This window comes from Ranitomeya variabilis, chromosome 2 (genome assembly GCF_051348905.1).
Source record: "Ranitomeya variabilis isolate aRanVar5 chromosome 2, aRanVar5.hap1, whole genome shotgun sequence".
In the NCBI taxonomy this organism is placed as follows: domain Eukaryota; kingdom Metazoa; phylum Chordata; class Amphibia; order Anura; family Dendrobatidae; genus Ranitomeya; species Ranitomeya variabilis.
In genome coordinates this window covers 44,784,977-44,806,898 of record NC_135233.1, presented here as the reverse complement: position 1 = coordinate 44,806,898, position 21,922 = coordinate 44,784,977, and the positions used below count along the sequence as shown (strand labels likewise).

The 21,922-nt window shown below is 47.4% G+C and overlaps 1 protein-coding gene across 5 annotated transcripts in view; it reads right to left on the bottom strand.

The window, feature by feature from the left end:
• The window catches only part of EML4 (EMAP like 4), a 160,316-nt gene extending 144,975 nt beyond the window's left edge, over positions 1-15,341 (bottom strand). For 4 of the 5 annotated variants that reach the window (XM_077282365.1, XM_077282359.1, XM_077282362.1 and 1 more), the window contains exon 1: positions 15,079-15,328. In XM_077282365.1, the coding sequence (XP_077138480.1) occupies positions 15,079-15,208 (130 nt within the window). In that variant the 5' untranslated portion in view covers positions 15,209-15,328. Of the gene's footprint in view, positions 1-15,078 lie in introns of all 5 variants that reach the window. The other variant, XM_077282366.1, reaches the window with a different exon arrangement.
• Between the last annotated feature and the right edge of the window lie 6,581 nt (positions 15,342-21,922).

The window sequence follows — 21,922 nt, the reverse complement described above, 5'->3', positions numbered from 1 at the left end:
AACTGTGACGCTATTTTAGGGAGATAAGCTGGGTCGGTTTTTAGGATGACTCTGTCATCAAGTATCTGGGTAAAGGGCGGGCATGAAGATAACGCCTGTATATTGCTGACACGGCGGGCTGAGGTTAGAGCCACTAGGAGTGTGGTTTTCAGAGACAGAATTTTTAAAGAGACTTCTGTTAGGGGCTCAAAGGGAGGTTTGGTTAGAGCGTTTAGTACGAGGTTTAGGTCCCATGGGGGAGAGTTGTGGAGGGGAATGGGTCTAGACCTAGATGAGGCTTTAATAAAACGCATGACCCAACGATTTCTGGCCAAATCGTAATTATACAGAGCTGCTAAGGCTGCTACCTGCACCTTTAAAGTACTTGTAGCCAAGCCTCTTTCCAGGCCTTTCTGTAAAAATTCAAGGACTTTCCCAATAGGAATTTCCCCGGATGGGTCTGCCCCTGATACCGATATGAATTTTTTCCACACTTTCCCGTATATTCTAGTGGTTACGGGTTTTCTACTTTGTAACAGGGTGGACACTAAGTTGGGAGAGAACCCTTTGTCTCTTAGTAACCTCCTTTCAAAAGCCACGCTGTCATGTGTAGATTTTTCACGTTGGGGTGAAACACTGGGCCCTGGGACAGAAGTTTCGGAGTGTCTGGTAGAACCCATGGACTTGATATGGACATTTTTCTTAGCCAAGAAAACCATATTCTGCGGGGCCAGAATGGCGCTATTAGTATCACTGTAGACCTCTCCTCCCGAATTTTCCTCAACACTAAGGGAATGAGTGACATTGGAGGGAACGCGTAGGCAAGGTGATAGTTCCAAGGAATTGTCAAAGCGTCTAGAGCTACAGGGTTCCCCCGGGGATCGATTGAGCAGAATGTTTCTACCTTGCGGTTTTGGCTGTTCGCGAATAGGTCTATTACTGGTAGGCCCCAGAGACTCACGATCTGATCGAAGACCGATTGGTTTAGTTCCCACTCTCCCTGTTTTAAGCATGTTCTGCTCAGGAAGTCTGCAGTTTGGTTTTCGGAGCCTTTTAAGTGGAGAGCTGTCAAGGACTTTAGACTGTGTTCCGCTATGTGGAAGATAGATTGGGTTACCTCCATCAGAGCTCGACACCTGGTGCCCCCTTGGTGGTTTAGATATGCCACAACAACTTGGTTGTCCGAAAACACTTTTACGTGGTGACCGTGCAGGAGATATAGGAAGTGTGTTAGGGCCAGTTTTACCGCTAGCAGCTCTTTCATGTTGGAAGAGTCTGACTCCTGACTTTTGTTCCAACTTCCCTGTGCCACTTGATCGCCTATATGTGCTCCCCAGCCCCAGGGACTTGCATCTGTTGTTATAATCTTTTCCGTCGGTAGCTCCCAAGGAACCCCTTTGGCTAGATTCCCTGGGTCTGCCCACCACGCTAGGGAGAGTATTGTATTTGGAGAAATAGTTAACCGCCCGTCTAAATTTCCGTGCAGAGATATGCCTAAATTTAAGGTCTCCCATTGTAGATCCCGGGAATGTAGTTGTGCCCATTGAACTGCCGGCATACAGGCCGTCATAGAACCCAGGAGTGACATTGCTCTCCTCGGGGTGGTCACTGGGGATGCCGTCAGCTGTGATACGGCTTGTGTCATTTTCTGTATTTTCTCCTGGGGAAGATAACATATCTGCGTGTTTGAGTCTAGGACTATCCCCAGGTATTCCTGTACCCGAGATGGCACCATTTTGGACTTGGGTATGTTTAGTAGCCACCCCAGATTCGACAGAGAAGCAATGACCAGATTCAACTGTTGTTCGCAGTGTTGAAATGAGTTCCCTACCACTAGTAGGTCGTCTAGATAGGGAACTATTAGGATGTTCTGTTCCCGTATGTGGGCCATTACCTCTGACATTACTTTCGTGAATACTCGAGGGGCGATAGCTATCCCGAAGGGGAGTGCTCGGAACTGGAAGTGTTTGATCTCCCCCTGGATATTCACTGCCAGTCTGAGATATTTTTGGTAATCTCTGTGTATGGGCACATGGTAGTACGCGTCTCGTAAATCTAAAACAGTCATGAAACACCGAGGAAAGAGTATTCTCACGCAAGATTTTATTGTTTCCATTTTGAAATGTTGTATCTCCAGGAAACTGTTTAGTTTTTTGAGATTTATGATCGTTCTGTACGATCCATCCGTTTTTTTCCGGAGAAAGAGGGGAGAATAGAACCCCGTGCCCCTTTCCTGGTATGGAACTTCTTGCAATACATCTTTCTGGATTAGGGTCAGGATCTCCTTCTGGAGAGCTGACTGTTCGAGTGACTGTTTTTGAGGCGTTACCATGAAGGAGTTGCCGGGAGGGACGCGAAATTTGAATTTGAGGCCTTCTCGTATAATACCCAGGATCCAAGGGCTGTTTGAGATTTTTTCCCAGGCTGGAAGGAACTCTGCCAGTCTCCCCCCGACCCGGGAAGTACCTTCATTGGGATTTTTTATTATCTGGAGGGGGGGGTTTGTTGAACAAGAAGCCCCTGTTTTTGTTCCTTCTGTCTTCCCATCCGTCTTTATTTCCTTTTGGAGGTCTTCTGCGCATGAACTTTCTGTTCCGAAAGGAGCGCCTATATGACTGGTTGGGGAACCCGGGAAAAGATTTCTTTTTATCTCCCGCTTTGTCAAGGATGTCGTCCAACGTTGATCCGAACAGGAACTCGCCTTCGCAAGGTATTGAGCAAAGCTTGGTCTTTGTTTGCAGGTCCCCCGGCCAGCATTTTAGCCACAGGGCGCGTCTTGCGGCGTTTGAGAAGGATGCCGACCTGGCTGACAATCTTGCTGAGTCCACCGAGGCGTCCGCCAAAAAAGCTGCTGCCCCTTTCATCATGGACACTGACTTTTGTATTGTTTCTCGTGGGACTTTCTCTTTTAGTTGCGAATCCAGATGCTCAAGCCACACCATTAGAGCACGCGCCGTGCAGGTGGCTGCGATGGCTGGCTTTAGGCCTCCTCCTGCCGCTTCCCAGGAGTTTTTCAAGAAGGTGTCCGCCTTCTTATCCATTGGATCCTTCAGAGTACCCATGTCCTCGAAGGGCAGAGCGTACTTTTTAGAGGCTTTTGCTATAGCCACGTCCAGTTTGGGTGCCTTGCCCCAGGATGAGCAGGCTGGGTCATCGAACGGATATTTTCTCTTGGGGACCAAGAGAACTTTTTTGTCCGGTTTCTTCCATTCTTTTTTGATTAAAGAATGGATTTTTTCATTTATTGGAAATACTCTTCTTTTCTTTTGTTCTAATCCGCTGAACATTATGTCCTGTGCTGTTCTTTTAGGGCGTTCGTCTACCAGACCCATCGTTGTTCTGATGGCCTTTACCAATGCGTCTGTCTCTTCGATGGGGAAGCAACTGCGCCCTCCCTCCGAAGATAGTGAGGAAGTGTCGGATGTTGATGAATCACCAGAGTCAGATGTCTCGCTTTCTGATTTGTCTATACTGGACTCGGGAGACTTATGACCTGATCTATGTTTTTTTTCTCGGAATCTTAATGCCTTTGAGGGCACTTTCTACTTGATTTTTTATTAGGGTTTTCAGGTCTGACGCGAATGCCGGAGATTCCTCCTGGATGGTTTTTTCTATGCAGGACCCGCATAGCTTTTTTTCCCACGAGGGAGGTAATTCTTCTGAACATATCGCACACACTTTGTGCTTTGATTTGCCTGTACATTTTCTTCCCTAGGGAAAAATAAAAAAGTAATCTCATATTACAATATTACTTTCACGCAGATCACTCACCCCTTACGGTTTAAGAGGTACCGTCTCTGGCCTCGGGACTATATCCGCTGGGTTCGTCACCGGCCGTGTATTTCCCCCAGAGACTCGGCTGCGTTGTGACCCTGAGCGTCCACTGCTGCTGCGCTGCTGGGATGAAGCGTTCCCCTTGCGCTGATGTTGTGAGCGCGGACGTAGTACTTCCTCAGGTGAAGATTGTGCACACTCCTGTGCCTCTTGTTGCTCTTTATCGCTCATAGTGGTGTTTCTCAAAGTAGAGAGGGTTTGCCACGTTTCCTCTATCGAGGACGCTGTTTTTAAACTTGCCGCCGGGAAAAGTGGTCACCTGCGCATGCGCGCGCGTCACTTCCGGTTCGCGGCACCGGCGTCCTATAGGGAGGATATTAATGGGGACGCCTGTGCGCGCGATTTAGCGTTCCGCCTGGCCCGTACTTCCGGTTTGGGCGGCGGTTCAGCGGTGCCTGCGGCGCTTTGCCTGATAGTGGTAGCGTAGCCGCCGCTACCCCCACGCACCTTTTAGCGGTGCAGAGGCTATATCGGTGACCGCCGTCACCTGCCTCTTTCCTCCCCCTTTTTTTTTTTTTTTTCCTTTTTTGGGGAAGGCAGGCTCGAACCTCTTCGCTGCCTTCCCCTGCAACACTCACCCGTAGGGCCCGCCGACCCCCGTGGTGGTGCATCAGGGTCGGATAAAAGGGGGGAGAAAACCGGCTGGGCACAGCCGTGACAGGGCGCCCCCTGTCAGGAACCGACCGGCCAGCTCCCTGGAATCCCACGAAGAATCCTTCAGGTACGTCGCTGTAGGTTCCCCGTCAGGGACAGGAAACCAACTGATGTGGGAGAGAGGTACGCCCTTTTTCATCTGTAGGTTTCCTGTCCCTGGGGGCGGACCCCTCTCTCCGTGGTGCCATCATGGGGATAGAGAAAATGAACCCCAAAAAGGGAACCTTCTGTACACCAAAGAGACACTTTGAGCCCTTGACAAACAAAGAATTTTCACGCAAAATTTTAAAGACCAACCTGACCTGCTCCACATGCGAATCCCAATTATCAGAAAAAACCAAAATATCATCCAGATAAACAATCAAAAATTTATCCAGATACTTCCGGAAAATGTCATGCATAAAGGACTGAAAAACTGAAGGCGCATTGGAGAGCCCAAAAGGCATCACCAAGTACTCAAAATGACCTTCGGGCGTATTGAATGCGGTTTTCCATTCATCACCTTGCTTAATGCGCACAAGGTTGTACGCACCACGAAGGTCTATCTTGGTGAACCACTTGGCACCCTTAATCCGGGCAAACAAGTCAGACAACAGCGGTAAAGGATACTGAAATTTGACAGTGATCTTATTTAAAAGCCGATAATCAATACAAGGTCTCAAAGATCCGTCCTTTTTTGCCACAAAAAAGAATCCCGCACCAAGAGGGGAAGAAGACGGACGAATATGTCCTTTCTCCAAAGACTCCTTGATATATGAACGCATAGCGGTATGTTCAGGTACCGACAGATTAAACAGTCTTCCCTTAGGAAATTTACTGCCTGGGATCAAATCTATAGCACAGTCACAGTCCCTATGAGGAGGCAGTGCACTGGACTCAGACTCACTGAAGACATCCTGATAATCAGACAAATACTCCGGAACTTCCGAAGGCGTAGAAGAAGCAATAGACACAGGCAGGGAATCCCCATGAATACCACGACAGCCCCAACTTGAGACTGACATAGCCTTCCAGTCCAGGACTGGATTATGGGTCTGTAACCATGGCAGCCCTAAAACAACCAAATCATGCATTTTATGTAAAACCAGGAAACGTATCACCTCGCGGTGTTCAGGAGTCATGCACATGGTAACCTGTGTCCAATACTGCGGTTTATTTGCTGCCAATGGTGTAGCATCAATACCCCTAAGAGGAATAGGATTTTCTAATGGTTCAAGAGTAAAACCACAGCGCTTAGCAAATGAGAGATCCATGAGACTCAGGGCAGCACCTGAATCTACAAACGCCATGACAGGATAAGATGACAGTGAGCAAATCAAAGTTACAGACAGAATAAATTTAGGTTGAAAATTACCAATGGTGACAGGACTAACAACCTTAGCTATACGTTTAGAGCATGCTGAGATAACATGTGTAGAATCACCACAGTAGTAGCACAAGCCATTCCGGCGTCTATGAATTTTCCGCTCATTTCTAGTCAGGATTCTATCACATTGCATTAAATCAGGTGTCTGTTCAGACAACACCATGAGGGAATTTGCGGTTTTGCGCTCCCGCAACCGCCGGTCAATTTGAATAGCCAGTGCCATAGTATCATTCAGACCTGTGGGAATGGGAAAACCCACCATAACATTCTTAATGGCTTCAGAAAGGCCATTTCTAAAATTAGCGGCCAGTGCATACTCGTTCCAATGTGTCAGCACGGACCATTTCCGAAATTTTTGGCAATACACTTCAGCCTCGTCCTGCCCCTGAGACATAGCCAGCAAGGCCTTTTCTGCCTGAATCTCAAGATTGGGTTCCTCATAAAGTAAACCGAGCGCCAGAAAAAACGCATCAAGATCAGCCAATGCCGGATCTCCTGGCGCCAGCGAAAAAGCCCAATCCTGAGGGTCGCCCCGTAAGAACGAAATAACAATTTTTACTTGCTGAGCAGAATCTCCAGATGAACAGGGTCTCAGGGACAAAAACAATTTACAATTATTCACGAAATTCCTAAACTTAAACCTGTCTCCGGAAAACAGTTCAGGAATCGGTATTTTAGGTTCTGACCTAGGATTTCTGATAACAGTCTTGTATGCCCTGCACACGAGTAGCCAGCTGGTCCACACTTGTAATCAAGGTCTGGACATTCATGTCTGCAGCAAGCATAGCCACTCTGAGGTAAAGGGGAAGGAAGAAAAAAAAAAAAAAAAACTCAGAATCTTCTTTCTTATAATCCCTCTTCTGCAATGCATTAAACATTTAATACGGTCCTGGCAAACTGTTATGACCCCAATGGCGAGGGTCTCAGAGGAACGTGGAAGTCTGCAGAATACAAAAATCCAGCTCATAGGGCAGTGGTAACTGGGTTGACCATATATCTACTCCTAACGCCAACACTAGAAGTAGCCGGGGATCATTCCTACGTTGATTCTAGATGACACGCGCCAGCCGGAGAATCTAGCTACCCCTAGTAGAGGAAAACAAAGACCTTTCTTGCCTCCAGAGAAGGGGACCCCAAAGCTGGATAGAAGCCCCCCACAAATAATGACGGTGAGGTAAGAGGAAATGACAAACACAGAAATGAACCAGGTTTAGCACAGAGAGGCCCGCTTACTGATAGCAGAATAAAGAAAGGTAACTTATATGGTCAACAAAAACCCTATCAAAATCCACACTGGAAATTCAAGAACCCCCGAACCGTCTAACGGTCCGGGGGGAGAACACCAGCCCCCCTAGAGCTTCCAGCAAAGGTCAGGATATAGATTTGGAACAAGCTGGACAAAAATACAAAACCAAAACAAATAGCAAAAAGCAAAAGGCAGACTTAGCTGATATAACTGGAACCAGGATCAGTAGACAAGAGCACAGCAGACTAGCTCTGATAACTACGTTGCCAGGCATTGAACTGAAGGTCCAGGGAGCTTATATAGCAACACCCCTAACTAACGACCCAGGTGCGGATAAAAGGAATGACAGAAAAACCAGAGTCAAAAAACTAGTAACCACTAGAGGGAGCAAAAAGCAAATTCACAACAGCACACTTCTTTTTAGTAGTTTTGGGGACAGACCTTTCTCCCTGCAATGAGAGGGGAGAGAGAGTGACCAAGGATACCCCCAAGTTACTACCTAAGGACCCCTGTCCCTGCGGCACTTACTGTGGCAGGGGCAGCGCTGGGCTCTGCAAGCGCAGGGCAGGTACCGCTCTCCATGACAGGAACAGTCTTACCTGCGACGTTTTCTGGCAGGTTTTATACACAGCGGTATGCACCTGCCCCCAGCGATGTGGATACACCTCTTCCCCTCCATGGTCCAGCGTGGAGGACGCCATCCTGCACGAGACACCGCCGGCGGAAGTGCCTCCAGGGAGCGCAGAAAGGACCGGAAGTGACGCGCGCGATCACTTCCGGGTTGCCAGCGGCATGTTGGAGGGGAAGGAGACCGGAGAGCTCCAGGAGGACTCCGGTCAGGAACACTAGCCTGCTTTGCCCTCACGGGGGCGCGGGAAGGCTAGGCACAGGTCCCGAGGACACCGCAGCGCGGCGGGAGCAGCATAGGAGGGGAGGTAAGATACGACCCCATGCTGCCCGGTTACACACAAGCCGACGCTTGTCAGATGCAGCAGTCACCGGCCACCACTGCATACGAAAGTAAACCTCTCCTGTCCCATGGGGAACAGGAAAGACACTGGTGAGAGGGAGGTGGGAGCGCCTTTTAACCTCTCCATTTCCTGTTCCCCATTAGGGCAAAGAGGCAACCTCCATATGCCGTCGTGGAAGGTGACTAGAGAAAACAGCACTTGTGTTCGCCGCCTGTCCGTCTCCTTTACCATCGGCCGCCTGTCCGTCTCCTTTACCATCGGCATGTCAGATGACCACCACTGAGGTCATCTCAGACCTCTATGTTACATCCCTTTTACATGATTTTCTTATGGAATCACCATTACAGGAAGTCGACGAGAGTTCGTTTGCTTTAATTTTGACTTCGGTCTCTAGTCCAGGATCTTCCCTTTCCTCTGCGCTCTGCTGGAGAAGCCACGGGACCCCGCAACCTCCAGAACTGCTCTCTACCACGAAGCAGCGCAGGACATTCCCTCTAACTGGATCTGCTTATTTTGTAAAGCGCTGGTGGCAAAGCTTGGAAGACGTCCATGAAAGGCTGCGGAGAAGACGCTCTCCACTTTACCCGTCCAGAATGAGGAGCAGGTCGTCTGCACCATTACCACGGGAGATCCTGATTCAGGCCGGCAGCTGCACTTTACAATGGCAGTCATCATTTCCAGCCGAAGAGCGTTCCTGTAACTCCTGGCTGATATTAATACACTCCGGCAGGGCTCATTACTTTTTCATTGTGGAGCCCACTTAGTCTTCATTTGCCTTGAAAAGACATCCGGATCGCTGCCCCGATAACTGCACAGAGACAATATAAAAGGAACGTTCGGAAAACCACAGAAAGCAACGAAAAGCAGGAGGTGAAATCTGATCGGAGGGCAACGAGACGGCGTCACGACTGCTGACCGCTGCAGGGCGACGCTACGGACGACAACAGATCCTTGTACATTTTAATTACTGGTCCAGTAGATGTGAATATATAACTTGTCAGAATAAGCCGCGCATGATGAATAACACAACTTCGGCCCATTCTATGACTTGTATTCTGCATTTCATCCATCTCTGAGCTGGTGGGTAGTGACAAGTGGCCATGTCATCTGCCATACAGAAATCCTGCAGAAAGCACAGGGGCTGACCCCCTTCTGATCAGTTCAATCTTCAGAATCTCGACCTCCCTGCCCCCCAGTCATCTGCAGGCAGGATAGAAGGGGAGAGGCTTCCGCTGCAGCCAGTTCTCTTAGGGTATGTTCATACATCGCATTTTTGCAGGGTTTTGTCTGCGCCAAAACCAGAGTAGTGGCAGGAATACCCCAAGTGTTCTTGTAAGATTTTAATTTGATTTTCCACCCATTCGTTTTTTGGCCAAAATGTCATGTGTGAAGAGTGAGTTGGACAAAGAGGAAAAATCTTTTTAAAAATTCAGTTTTTTTTGTTTTTTTTTTATGCATAGACAGGATTACAATGTTACACTGTATACCTCATAACGCAATTGGAGATGTCAAAGCTCACCTCCTCTCCCTCCCTGCACAGGTCACAGAGCATGCCCACAACTCCCCCCTATAAAAGTCAATGCCAGCTATCGTCCATGTGCCTGTTATAGAGCTTTCTCCACGTCGGCTTTGAACTCTTGGGGTTTTCAGCTGCGGTTTCTGGGTCTGGTGAACGGCATTAGAAGCTTGAGGGAACTGAAATCACATGTGGAAATGGCGTCTGACCAAACTATTCTCCTTTTTTGCTGAATGGGCAAAAAAAAAAAAAAAAAAACATTGAAAACTGATGAAAAAGTTTGTTCTGCTCGGAAGAAAACAGAAAATGTCTAAAGTCTGGAGACGGATCCAAACTGGAAAATCTATGATCCTATATGGATGAAATCCATACAGAGCTGCTCAGATCTAGGGACGGGGATAGAGAACGACGGAGCTGGAAGGGCCACCACCCTCCTCCACACATATTAAAGGGGTTGTCCAGTCTTGTGCTGAGAGTCTGCAGAATTTCACAAGATTGGAGAACCCTTTAAAGTGGTCCAAAATGGCTCACCCTCTGATGTGTCATGATTTAACTATCAGACGATAAAAAAAAAAAAAGACTTTCGGCAAAGGCTATACAAGGCTCATGGGCAGCAGAAGATCATGGCCGCTACTAAAGCATCCATAAGTTGAGTATTGTGATGCCTAAAATTGCAAGTCGTTAGTAGTCAGTGGCCGCAAGACTAGAGTCCGGCTAACTGTCTCCGACTAGTTGTGGCATCCACATTGCCTTTTCTGATTAGTTAGGCCTCAGTGACGTCACATCGCAAAGTAATGGCATTGGGGGGGGGGGGGGCCCTACTAATCAGAAGAGGTGATGGGGATGCTGCCAAGTAGTATGAGGTTTGCATAGGACTACCGGTATGGCTGCTGGGCTTTTTGATGAACTCTTACACACTATACAGATCGATGGTGGCAGCTATGCGCCTCCAGTTAATAGCGGAGATAAAGAGATGAGTAAATGATGAGCCGTGCACAATTACTGGACCGGGAAATGTCTGAGAACCTCACTCAGGGTTTTCTTGTTTACAAGCGACCTCGATCAATATCTGAAGCCGACGAAATAGATAACAGCTCCTTATCGACTGATGCATAAAGTCTGGCAGGGGCTGGTGTACACAAGATATATAAAGATACAGCAGCCATTAATACCATACAGACTGGTGAGAACCAGAGCTCCGACACTGCAAATGCCCCCCGAAGACATCACCGACGCCATGATAGAAAGCCCAGGAGATGCCTTATATGCAATGGTGACATCAATGGACTAGAAGAGTTTAAATGTACTTTTCGGCAATGAAGCCACTATAGGGCGAGTTTCCTTCATGCCTGCGTTCTTACATCCTAGCGGTGGATCCAAGTTTTGGAAAAAACAAACAAACAGCTGGCAAACATGCCGGAACGTGGCACCAACTAGATAGTTGCATCCGCCTTATCAGTTATTAGGCAACGAGTGCCACTATAATTGGTGCGTAATCCATTCCTGACATACTGGGGCTCACCCAATCAATATCAATGGGCTGCCGCCAATCTCTCACACGATTGTAACCTTCTGCCTTTGTATAACAGGACCAGGCAGGACCCAAAGTCCACTGCGGTGTCCGGCATGCAGGACAGGCACTGTGGGAAATAAGGGCAAAGGGACTAAAGTTGTAGACAGTTTGACTTATTGCACTTTAACTTCCATCTGATTAACATTTTTTTCTGGGCTTCAGACGCAAAGTACTGATCGAGTCTGAACTGCAGTGTGAAACTACCCTAAAAAGCTGGCTGTACTCTTCAGATGGCTGAACAATCATTTAGGTGACGGCGCGCTTTCCTGACTTACTCACACAGACGCTCCAGTGTTTTCTGAGAGCGCCGCTGCCAGACTCCTCCGCTTATCTCCACACAGAACAAAAACGATCGGCTGATGAATATCAACAGGTCAGAGCCTTCTCTCTCCTGACATCTGTCGGGGAAGTCAGGAGACCCCCAAAGTACATATTGGATGGTTGGACGATCCTGCTGAAAATCAGCAACTGACGATTTATCCAATGCGTAAGGGGTTGTATATAAACAGATAAAACTGCAAAGTACTTGAAAAAGCAAGAGCAGTTACAGTTCTTATTTCTATTCGAAATCAAGAAAGGAGGGATTTCTCATTTTCATAGTGCACAGCTCATTGCCTATGTTACCGGCCACCTCTGCATCAGCGGTGGCTGATCTCCTAGGCAAAGGTAAGAGATACACTGAAATCAGTCAGATTGCTGGATCCAGCGCTCCTACAGAGATGGTGTGCACCGAAAAGCCAAAGCCTCAACCATGCACTGGTCCAAACTGTAGGCAACAACTCAATGGTTTTTGGCTTTGTTTTTTTGAGTACTCAGACCACAGTATTTAGTGTATATAGCCTCCCCAACAAAGCCACATTCTTTTAGTGCCAAAGTTAACTAAGCAAAGAACAATGTTACAAAATCAAACAACATCACAAATGATACATAATGGTATAATTGTATCAGACCTGACGGATGTTCTATAGTTACACATTATTATCTGTGCAGTCTTATCCTATGGAGATCAGAAATATACAGTTTCTGTCCATCACGTCCGCTGTGCGTATGTCCCCAGCCCTCCCCCACCCCCATAATTCAGGCCTGCAGTAACTTCCTGTTATATGCAGTGAAATTTACAGGCAACCGAAAAGGGAGGAAAGGGGGGAGAATATCTGCTGAATCCGTACACAACCTCCCCCCCTCCCCCCAGAATATACAATCAGTTGTTGCAGGAGGTGGGAGTCATCGCCCACATTCATCCGATTAGTAGCAGGGGGCATAGATGTGATGTCCTTGGCGTGGGGCCATGTGCGGTGGCTCAGAACTGCGGATCTGGGGACCAGGGTTCGAATCCAACAACAAACACCTTTTGTGTGTTCAGATTTCATATCAATTTATGCCCCAAACTACATTGAAGCGTTAATGGCCAATCGGAACCGTTTACGACATGTCCGAAATTTGATGATGAGCTTAAAAAAAAAAATCTGTCAATCATCATGATTGTAGCATGTGACCGGTGTCTGAAAAATAACTCCATTACAGGGGTAAGGCGGTTTTATTTTAGGACGGTCGTAAAACAAGGAAGACAAGAGTGTTGGTGTAAATGGCTGCTCAGATCAAACGCATCTGTGAGACTGATCTAATTGGCCAGATATCTGAGTGAGGAAATCCAGCCTAAATCCCCCCATACACTTCAGACAGATGGCGGCAAAGGAATTCCTAGAGAATAAAAGGATCGGTAATCTGAAATCTGTCGAGTCAGACCCTAATCATCTGTCAGGGGGCCATCCATAAACGTAGACCGTTGGTCAAACCTGTCGATAACAGTGGATTGGGCTGAAGTTAGTCTACTGTGAATGGGGACTTAAAGGCTGAATACCCAGAAAGACTAAAAGTCTCATTACGCAAACTCAGCAGCTTATAAGGCTGTGGGATTCAGGGCAGGAGCCTCACAGTCAGTCCAGCTAAATCACAATCCGTACTCAGACATCTGAACTTAACCCAAGTCACACACCTGATAACCCCAGTGTGAGCATGGACCACCATCTGCAGACCGGCTGCGCTCTCCTGCCCCAAACTAAACCGCTTCATAGGCACATAAGATGAGGTAGGGTTAGGAGAGACCCGGGGGTCAGTCTGGAGAGATCTGTCCGTATCCAGGCCATGAATGTCTCACTGGTGAAACCGGCATAAGGGTGGGTTTATATATCTGGGCAGCACGGTGGCTCAGTGGTTAGCACTGCAACCTTGCAGCACTGGAGTCCTGGGTTCAAATCCCACCAAGGGCAACATCTGCAAGGAGTTTGTATGTTCTCCCCGAGTTTGCGTGGGTTTCCTCCGGGTTCTCCGGTTTCCTCCCACACTTCTAAGACATACTGATAGGGAATGTAGATTGTGAGCCCCATCGGGGACAGTGGTGATAATACAAGATTGTGAGCCCTCGCTGGCAGGGTCCTCCCTCTTCATGTACCAGTCGTGACTTGTATTGTTCAAGATTACTGTACTTTTTTTATTATATACACACCCCTTCTCACATGTAAAGCGCTATGGAATAAATGGTGCTATAATAGTAAATAATAATAATAATAATAATAATTGGAAAAAAAAAACTAAAGCACTGCAGAATATGTTAGCGCTATATAAAAAAAAAAAGATCATCTGGCCAATTTATGTACAATCAGACCAAGCTTGTCACCTGAAAGTGGCCAGGCGATCTGATCGAAAATCCCCCACCAGAAAAATAAAAAAAATAAATATATATGAAAATCGACTTATCAGTACAAATGCAGCAGGAAATAAAGATTTTTTTCTAAAGATAAAAAAAATTGGATCCATCCTAACTTAACATCTGTTAGTCTCCCATACACGGGAGCGCTGGCTCGGCAGAGAAAAGTCACCGCCGGCTTATCTCCGACAGAACAATGCAATCGCCAGTTCAAAATCGGACATGTGCCATTAATATGTCTCCCGGCCATCGGACGGCCGGCACTCCCATAGACATTAGACCATTATCGGCGGATTCAGCCCACATAAGTCTAAGATCTATGGAGCACTTAACCACCAATCCGGGTCAATCTCATCTACAAAATATAAAATCTGTACGTGTACAGCCGACCGAGCGGGACCCCGTACAGTCACATCAGCAGACAGCGCTGGACAGGGCAGGAGAAGCTGAGCACAAAGACACGCGGGGTTCTGGAGACTCCCTACAACTTGTAGTTTATTATTATATTATTATCCAGGAGTCCAGTGGGCGGTCCTACTCAGTGATTGACAGCTAACTCTACACAGTCATACAAGGAAGACTGGCGATCACTGAGTAGGACCGCCCACTGGACTCATACATAAATGTACACACATATATGGCATCAATTATTACTGCTGCAGTGCGAGGGCGAATAGTAAATATTACAGACTCAGAACAGGTGATTATATAAAAACATACTAATCTATGTACACATGCATGCGAATCCACATGGATAGAGGGGAAAAAAAGTTATATATATACATACAAGCTTGCACAGCGGTGCAGATACGTGACATATATACATGCATTATATACACACACGTACGTACACAAATGCATGCAAATCATCACAGATACAGTATATATATATATATATATATATATATATATATATATATATATATATACACACATATATACATACATACATACACACACACACACATACACACACATACACACACACAGCAGTGCAGACACATGACATTCTATACATACATACATTATACACACACATACATGCTTGCACAGCAGTGCAGACACATGACGTATATATATGTATATATATATATATATATATATATATACACATACATACATACATACATACATACACACATATACACACACACACACACACACACCTATCCGTCCGCCAGGCCTGCAGTGACAGCTCCCGTCCCCGGCACACATGCAGCAGCTGCACTCACCCAGGCTGCCGGCGAATCCGTCCATCTTGTGGTGTCTGGCAGCGCGGCTCTGCTCCTGTGAGGCGGCGGCGGCGGGCGGGCAGGACGCGGCGCCTTCCTGGATGGGGCTGAGCTGGGGAGTTTCTCTCATCAGTCGCACACGGGGCGGAGGACACGTAGCTGAGCGGCCGGTCAGGGAGCTCCGCGCCGCGCACACTGCGGACTATGTGGCTGCTGCTCCTCTTCCTCCTGCCGCTCCCGCCTCTATCACAATAACCCCGCCCAGCTCGTCTGGGCTTAGCCACGCCCATTCGACGGTGAAGAGTGTCTTTTTTTTCCTTGTCAGAACTTTATCGACAAGAAAAATTGTCTCAAACTTCACAGAATGAAAAAGTAAAGTCTTAAAGTGACAGTAGACCATTATTGGGGAGTTTGGTTCATTAGGGACAATGTGACAAATGGAGCCATATTGTAATGTAGTGTTATTAGCAGATCTGTGGGAAACCATCATCCGTCAGCACATTGTCTCTACGGCTTTGCGTTTATAATATATACACTGCTCAAAAAAATAAAGGGAACACTAAAATCCCACATCCTAGATATCACTGAATGAAAGAGTCCAGTTGTAAATCTTTATTCATTACATAGTGAATGATCAACGTAAATCACAACTAATATCCCACGGAGGTCTGGAGTTGGAATGATGCTCAAAATCAAAGTGGAAAATGAAGTTACAGGCTGATCCAACTTCAGTGGAAATGCCTCAAGACAAAGAAATGATGCTCAGTAGTGTGTGTGGCCTCCACGTGCCTGTATGACCTCCCTACAACGCCTGGGCATGCTCCTGATGAGGCGGCGGATGGTCTCCTGAGGGATATCCTCCCAGACCTGGACTAAAGCATCCGCCAACTCCTGGACAGTGTGTGGTGCAACGTGACATTGGTGCATGGAGCGAGACATGATGTCCCAGATGTGTTCAATCGGATTCAGGTCTGGGGAACGGGCGGGCCAGTCCATAGCTTCAATGCCTTCATCTTGCAGGAACTGCTGACACACTCCAGCCACATGAGGTCTGGCATTGTCCTGCATTAGGAGGAACCCAGGGCCAACCGCACCAGCATATGGTCTCACAAGGGGTCTGAGGATCTCATCTCGGTACCTAATGGCAGTCGGGCTACCTCTGGTGAGCACATGGAGGGCTGTGCGGCCCTCCAAAGAAATGCCACCTCACACCATTACTGACCCACTGCCAAACCAGTCATGCTGGAGGATGTTGCAGGCAGCAGATCGCTCTCCACAGCGTCTCCAGACTCTGTCACGTCTGTCACATGTGCTCAGTGTGAACCTGCTTTCATCTGTGAAGAGCACAGGGCGCCAGTGGCGAATTTGCCAATCCTGGTGTTTTGTGGCAAATGCCAAGCGTCCTGCACGGTGTTGGGCTGTGAGCACAACCCTCATCTGTGGACGTCTGGCACTCAGGCCATCCTCATGGAGTCGGCTTCTAACCGTTTGTGCAGACACATGCACATTTGTGGCCTGCTGGAGGTAATTTTGCAGGGCTCTGGCAGTGCTCCTCCTGTTCCTCCTTGCACAAATGCTGAGGTAGCGGTCCTGCTGCTGGGTTGTTGCCCTCCTACAGCCCCCTCCACGTCTCCTGGTGTATTGGCCTGTCTCCTGCTAGCACCTCCAGCTTCTGGACACTACGCTGACAGACACAGTAAACCTTCTTGCCACAGCTCGCATTGATGTGCCATCCTGGATGAGCTGCACTATCTGAGCCACTTGTGTGTGTTGTAGAGTCCGTCTCCTGCTACCACGAGTGTGAAAGCACAACCAACATTCAAAAGTGACCAAAACATCACCCAGAAAGCATTGGTACTGAGATGTGGTCTGTGGTCCCCACCTGCAGAACCACTCCTTTATTGAGGGTGTCTTGATAATTGCCAATAATTTCCATCTGTTGTCTATTCCATTTGTACAACAGCATGTGAAATTGATTGTCAATCAGTGTTGCTTCCTAAGTGGACAGTTTGATTTCACAGAAGTTTGATTTACTTGGAGTTAGATTCTGTTGTTTAAGTGTTCCCTTTATTTTTTTGAGCAGTGTATGTCTTTTTATTTTTATTTTTTTCAACTATTTCGTGTCAGTTTTTAGCGCAAAACCATTTCTGCGGGAGGCAATCTTTCCATTTGCCTAAGTCATGCACGGATCCATTTTTTGAACCTCAGTTATGTTTGTTTTTTTCTTAAAAACAGGACAGACAATCGGAGCGCAGACTGACATAGATTTTTATTAGTTTTTTTTTAGGTCTAATGAAGATTCTGGGAAAATGCAGTAAAAAAAAATCCTGTCACATCGAACCAGGCAGCAAAATGAAGCAAAAAAAAACGGCAAATATCTGCTCCAAGCGGAAAATTCCAGGAAAACACCGCAAATAAAATAACAACATGTGATTTCCAAATCGTATCATGTGTGACACGACTGAAAGGGAAAGGCGACCAATCAGATTCAGGCTTTCATTTTTTGGAAAAGACCTTAAGAGAATGAAACGAGTAAGGGAGATGAAAATGACCAGAGCTGGCATTAGGGGGAGGTGGGTTGGCAAACTGGTCAATTATCCGGGACCCACATACCCCAAAAGGATCCTCACTCGGCCTTTAAAAAATAGAAACTGCCGTGATAATGGCAGGCCTCAGTTACCAGTGCCGCTCCAAAGCTTTGGTTACATCATAGTCATCGGATGTGTAAAAAGAAACTGCCATTGATTGACGGCAGCGATCACTAGGCAGAATAATGTCACATGAGTAGTACCGGGTACCCAGCACTGACGTCACTCAAATCCTCTGCTCTTTCTGTGGTTTTCAGTCCAGTGGGCGGTCCTATCAGTGACTGACAGCTGTCAGTGCATAGAGATAGCTGTCAGTCACTGAAAGGCCCGCCCACCCAACCAACAATGCCAGGAAGAGCAGAGGGTTAAATGATGAAAACTCAGGTTATAATGAATCTCTTTTCATGAAAAAGCTGCTGCTCCATAGCGCCCTGACACTTTACAGGAAAACAGTGTCCCAATCCCAATGTGCTTCCAGGTGTGGGGTGCATCACACTCACATGTAGGCCACAGGCCCCCACTGTCTCCAGGCCTCCACTTTCTCCAAGCCTCCATCTTTAGGACCCTCCACACATAAATCAGGGGACACGCAGTTCATTTCAACAGTACATCAGATTGTAACATGTGGGAGCGGGCACAACACTTCTTGTTCCTTATTAGCACAATACATCTACAACCCAACCATCCATTCTTTCTGGACTATCTCTTTGCCCACTGGATCCGTCAGCCACAGGGATTTCCTGTCCAGTTGCGCAGTGCATATGGGATCCATCACCTTCCCTTCCCACAGTTCCACATCTTTCTTCCATTCCATCCTTTAGCCTCCTATGCTGGACCTTGAGCCAGAAGAATCCGCACAGGATCCTAGTACAGCCTCCCACGATAGGTACATTCTGGCTCTAGCAGCCCACCGCACTTGAACTTGACCTTGTATCTGTGCTTCACTATCTTAGTCAGGAAGTGCTTGTTTTTCACTAGCTCAGTTCCCCTCCCACTGAGGGTTCATCCCAAACATTAGCTGCATCTTATCCTAGATCTTCTGCTAACTACAGTTACTATCCTATAACAGTATGTACTAAGCATATTGTCCTTATCTTATGTCCTATCATTACACTGTACGCTATCAACATTATACAGGGTGGGCCATTTATATGGATACACCTGGGTGGGCCATGTATTTGGATACACCTAAATAAAATGGGAATGGTTGGTGATATCAACTTCCTGTTTGTGGCACATTAGTATATGGGAGGGGGAAAACTTTTCAAGGTGGGTGGTGACCATGGTGGCCATTTTGAAGTCGGACATTTTGTATCCAACTTTATAAATGGCCCACCCATGTGTATTCATATAAATGGCCCACCCTCTACATTACCAACATGTCCTATAACATTACCACATACTGTAACAACTCTGCTGGCATCACGGCATGGCCTCGCATCTCTCACACTATCTTGCCCACTGCTCCAGGTCATGATGTGGTTTCTGTTTCATGCCAGCTCTATATTCTGTGTCTCTGCTCTCGGCTTGCTTCCTGGCTGTGTGTATAGTGGGGTGGCGCCTAAACTCTCTGGTTCTTATAGGAATCAGGTGCATCTGTCTAATCTGTTCCTGACCAATTACCAAGAGGCCTCCAGTATATAGTGCAGCTCCACCCAGTGGTCTGGGCCTGTGCAATGTGTTAGCTCAGTTTGTGTTTAGCTTCTGAGTTTGCCAGGCCTTGCTCTGAGTTACTCCCTCTCTGGAGGCTTTTCTCTGTGCTATTGCCTTGATCTTGTTGTCCGCCCTCCAGGAGGCAGAATATCCTGGTCCCTGTGTCTTTGTTTCTTGTCTTGTTCCATTTCCTTGTCTGAACTTAGTCTTATCTCGGTCTCCTTGTCTGTGGCTTCCTTCCCTGCTGTGTCTTTCCTCGTGTTCTCAGTCTGCTTACACTCTGCACTCTTGCGGCTCTGCCTGCTCTGTACCCTTGTGGCTTTACCTCTGCTCCGCACTCCTGCGGTTTTGCTCCTTTCTGCTCTGCTTAGCTTTTGTTGCTACACTATCTCTTGCTGCTCTACCATTCCTCTCCGCAGCCTTGCGGTTCTCTTCCTGTGTGAACAGGTCCCAACCTGTTCCTTCATTCTCCTTTCCTTCTGGCTTGTTTCCGTACCTACATCTCCTGTGTGAACAGGCCCCAACCTGTTCCTTCATACCTCATTCCTTTCTGCTTGTTTCCTTTCCTGCACCTCTTGTGTGAACAGGTCCCTACCTGTTCATTCATATTTCATATCCGTTCCTGCACCTCCTGTGTGAACAGGTCCCTACCTGTTCCTTCATAACCACATCAACCAGTCCTGTGTTCTCTGCCGTGCCTTCCAATCCAGTGTTCCTGCCAGTCCTGTGTTCTCTGCCGTGCCTTCCAATCCAGTGTTCCTGCCGTGCTTTCCAGTCCTGTGTTCCTGCCGTCCTAGCCATTCCTGTGTTTCCTGCCGTTCCTGCCAGTCCTGTGTTCCTGCCAGCCCTGTGTTCTCTGCCATGTCTCTGCCAGCCCTGTGTTCTCTGCCGTGTCTCTGCCAGCCCTGTGTCTCAGCCGTGCCAGCCTACTCGTCTGAGTTTCAGCCATGCTCTTCTGCCAGTCCTGCCTGATGCCCGCACCAATCCTGGTGTTCCTGTCTCCCAAGTGGGATCAACAGCCACAGCCAGAGACCACCCTGGAGTAGCACCTGGCAGCTGCCTGCTGCACAAGCCTGACCTCACCATCAGAGGCTCCAGTGAAAACCCAGGCAGCTGTCATAGTCACGCCCCTTCCAGGGTAGTCTGGTTTGTGGCTCAGTGGGGCCACAAACCCCCCGAGCTCACGCCCACCAGTCAGGGCTTGAGCGTGACACATACTATGCATAGAAACGCATGACACTATTCACATTACAGACTATTTACATGATTCATGTCTTCAGGGGTAGGAACACAGCATCAAGTTCCCTTTAAAATGAGTTTGCACAAGAAGTACAGTAAACTAGTAATTGAGCTGTTGTCTGAGCGAAACTGGGAGATACAAAGGGCTGGATTCCCTCCATTCTGGGCCAGTAGCAGAGGTCATATGGAGGGGGTTGCAGCTACACTGCCTGTTTGAGGCTATGACTTGTAAATGGGAAGATTACAGACAGTAGATTACGTCTGTGACTGTACTGGGTACAGGAAGCCATTTCCAACCATAAGGAGGATAGAAAAAGACCACCCAGAGAGAGTAGAGAGAGGAATTGGGAAGGGCCATCGTAGAGGCCTGTGTATACATGGATGAAGGGAAGTTTGCCACCAAGATTCTGAAATATGTGCATGGTGAGAAGTTACCACCGATGGTGTGAGGCCTGCTGTAAAAGCTAGTGTAATAATTATAGGGGATAACTCAGGAGACTCTTTGCGTGGAACAAGACAACTACAGGACACCGTTTTATAAGTGGTAAAGTCTATATTATCACACGGTGATTCAAACAGGTGCAGAGAGAAACTCAAGTCCACAACACTTGGTGCAAATAATAAACGCAGCTTAGCAGTCTATAGGAAACTTCAGAGCAAAATGCAATCAAACAGAAAGTCTATGAAGCACAGTTATTCTTGAGGATACTTGACACAAATAAATCCTTGTCTTAGTCCAGGCACAGATAGATATGCTTATAGGCAGTTCAAATCATATCTTAGCTCAACCAGGGAGGCCTGGTTAATAGTCTCAGGTTATTGCAAAGCAGCAGCAGCTTACATGTCCAGCAAATGCAGGTGGAAGTAAACACGAGCAGCAGATGAAGGAGGATTACTGGAAACTTGTGTATGCAGCAGGAACTCAGAGCAGAGTAGCAGGATCACCACACAGGTTCACAGGAGCAGGTATATAGCCAGGGAGCCACCAGAGGTCAGGAGCTGGATGCAAGGCAGAATACTCTAGCACAGACTAAAGGCTGGGGTGGAGTTTTATAGCAGGAAGACACAGTGCACATGAGACCAAAGACGCCATCTTGGAAAAGGGCAGTAATGCACAAAAGGTAAAAAATGTTCAGAGTCCTGACAGCTAGCTAGTAAATCTACAGAAGACCGTGTCTGAAGGTCAACAATCAGAAGCGTCTCTCAGGCTGAAAACCAAAGAGTGACCATAAGATAGGGGAAACCTAATGATCGCTGGGGATCTGACCTCTGGGACCCCCAGCAATTGGAAGAACAGTTCTCCAGAACCCCATATTAAAGAGGTTGCCCGGCTTAAGGCTACAGGTGTCATGGTTGTGATCTGG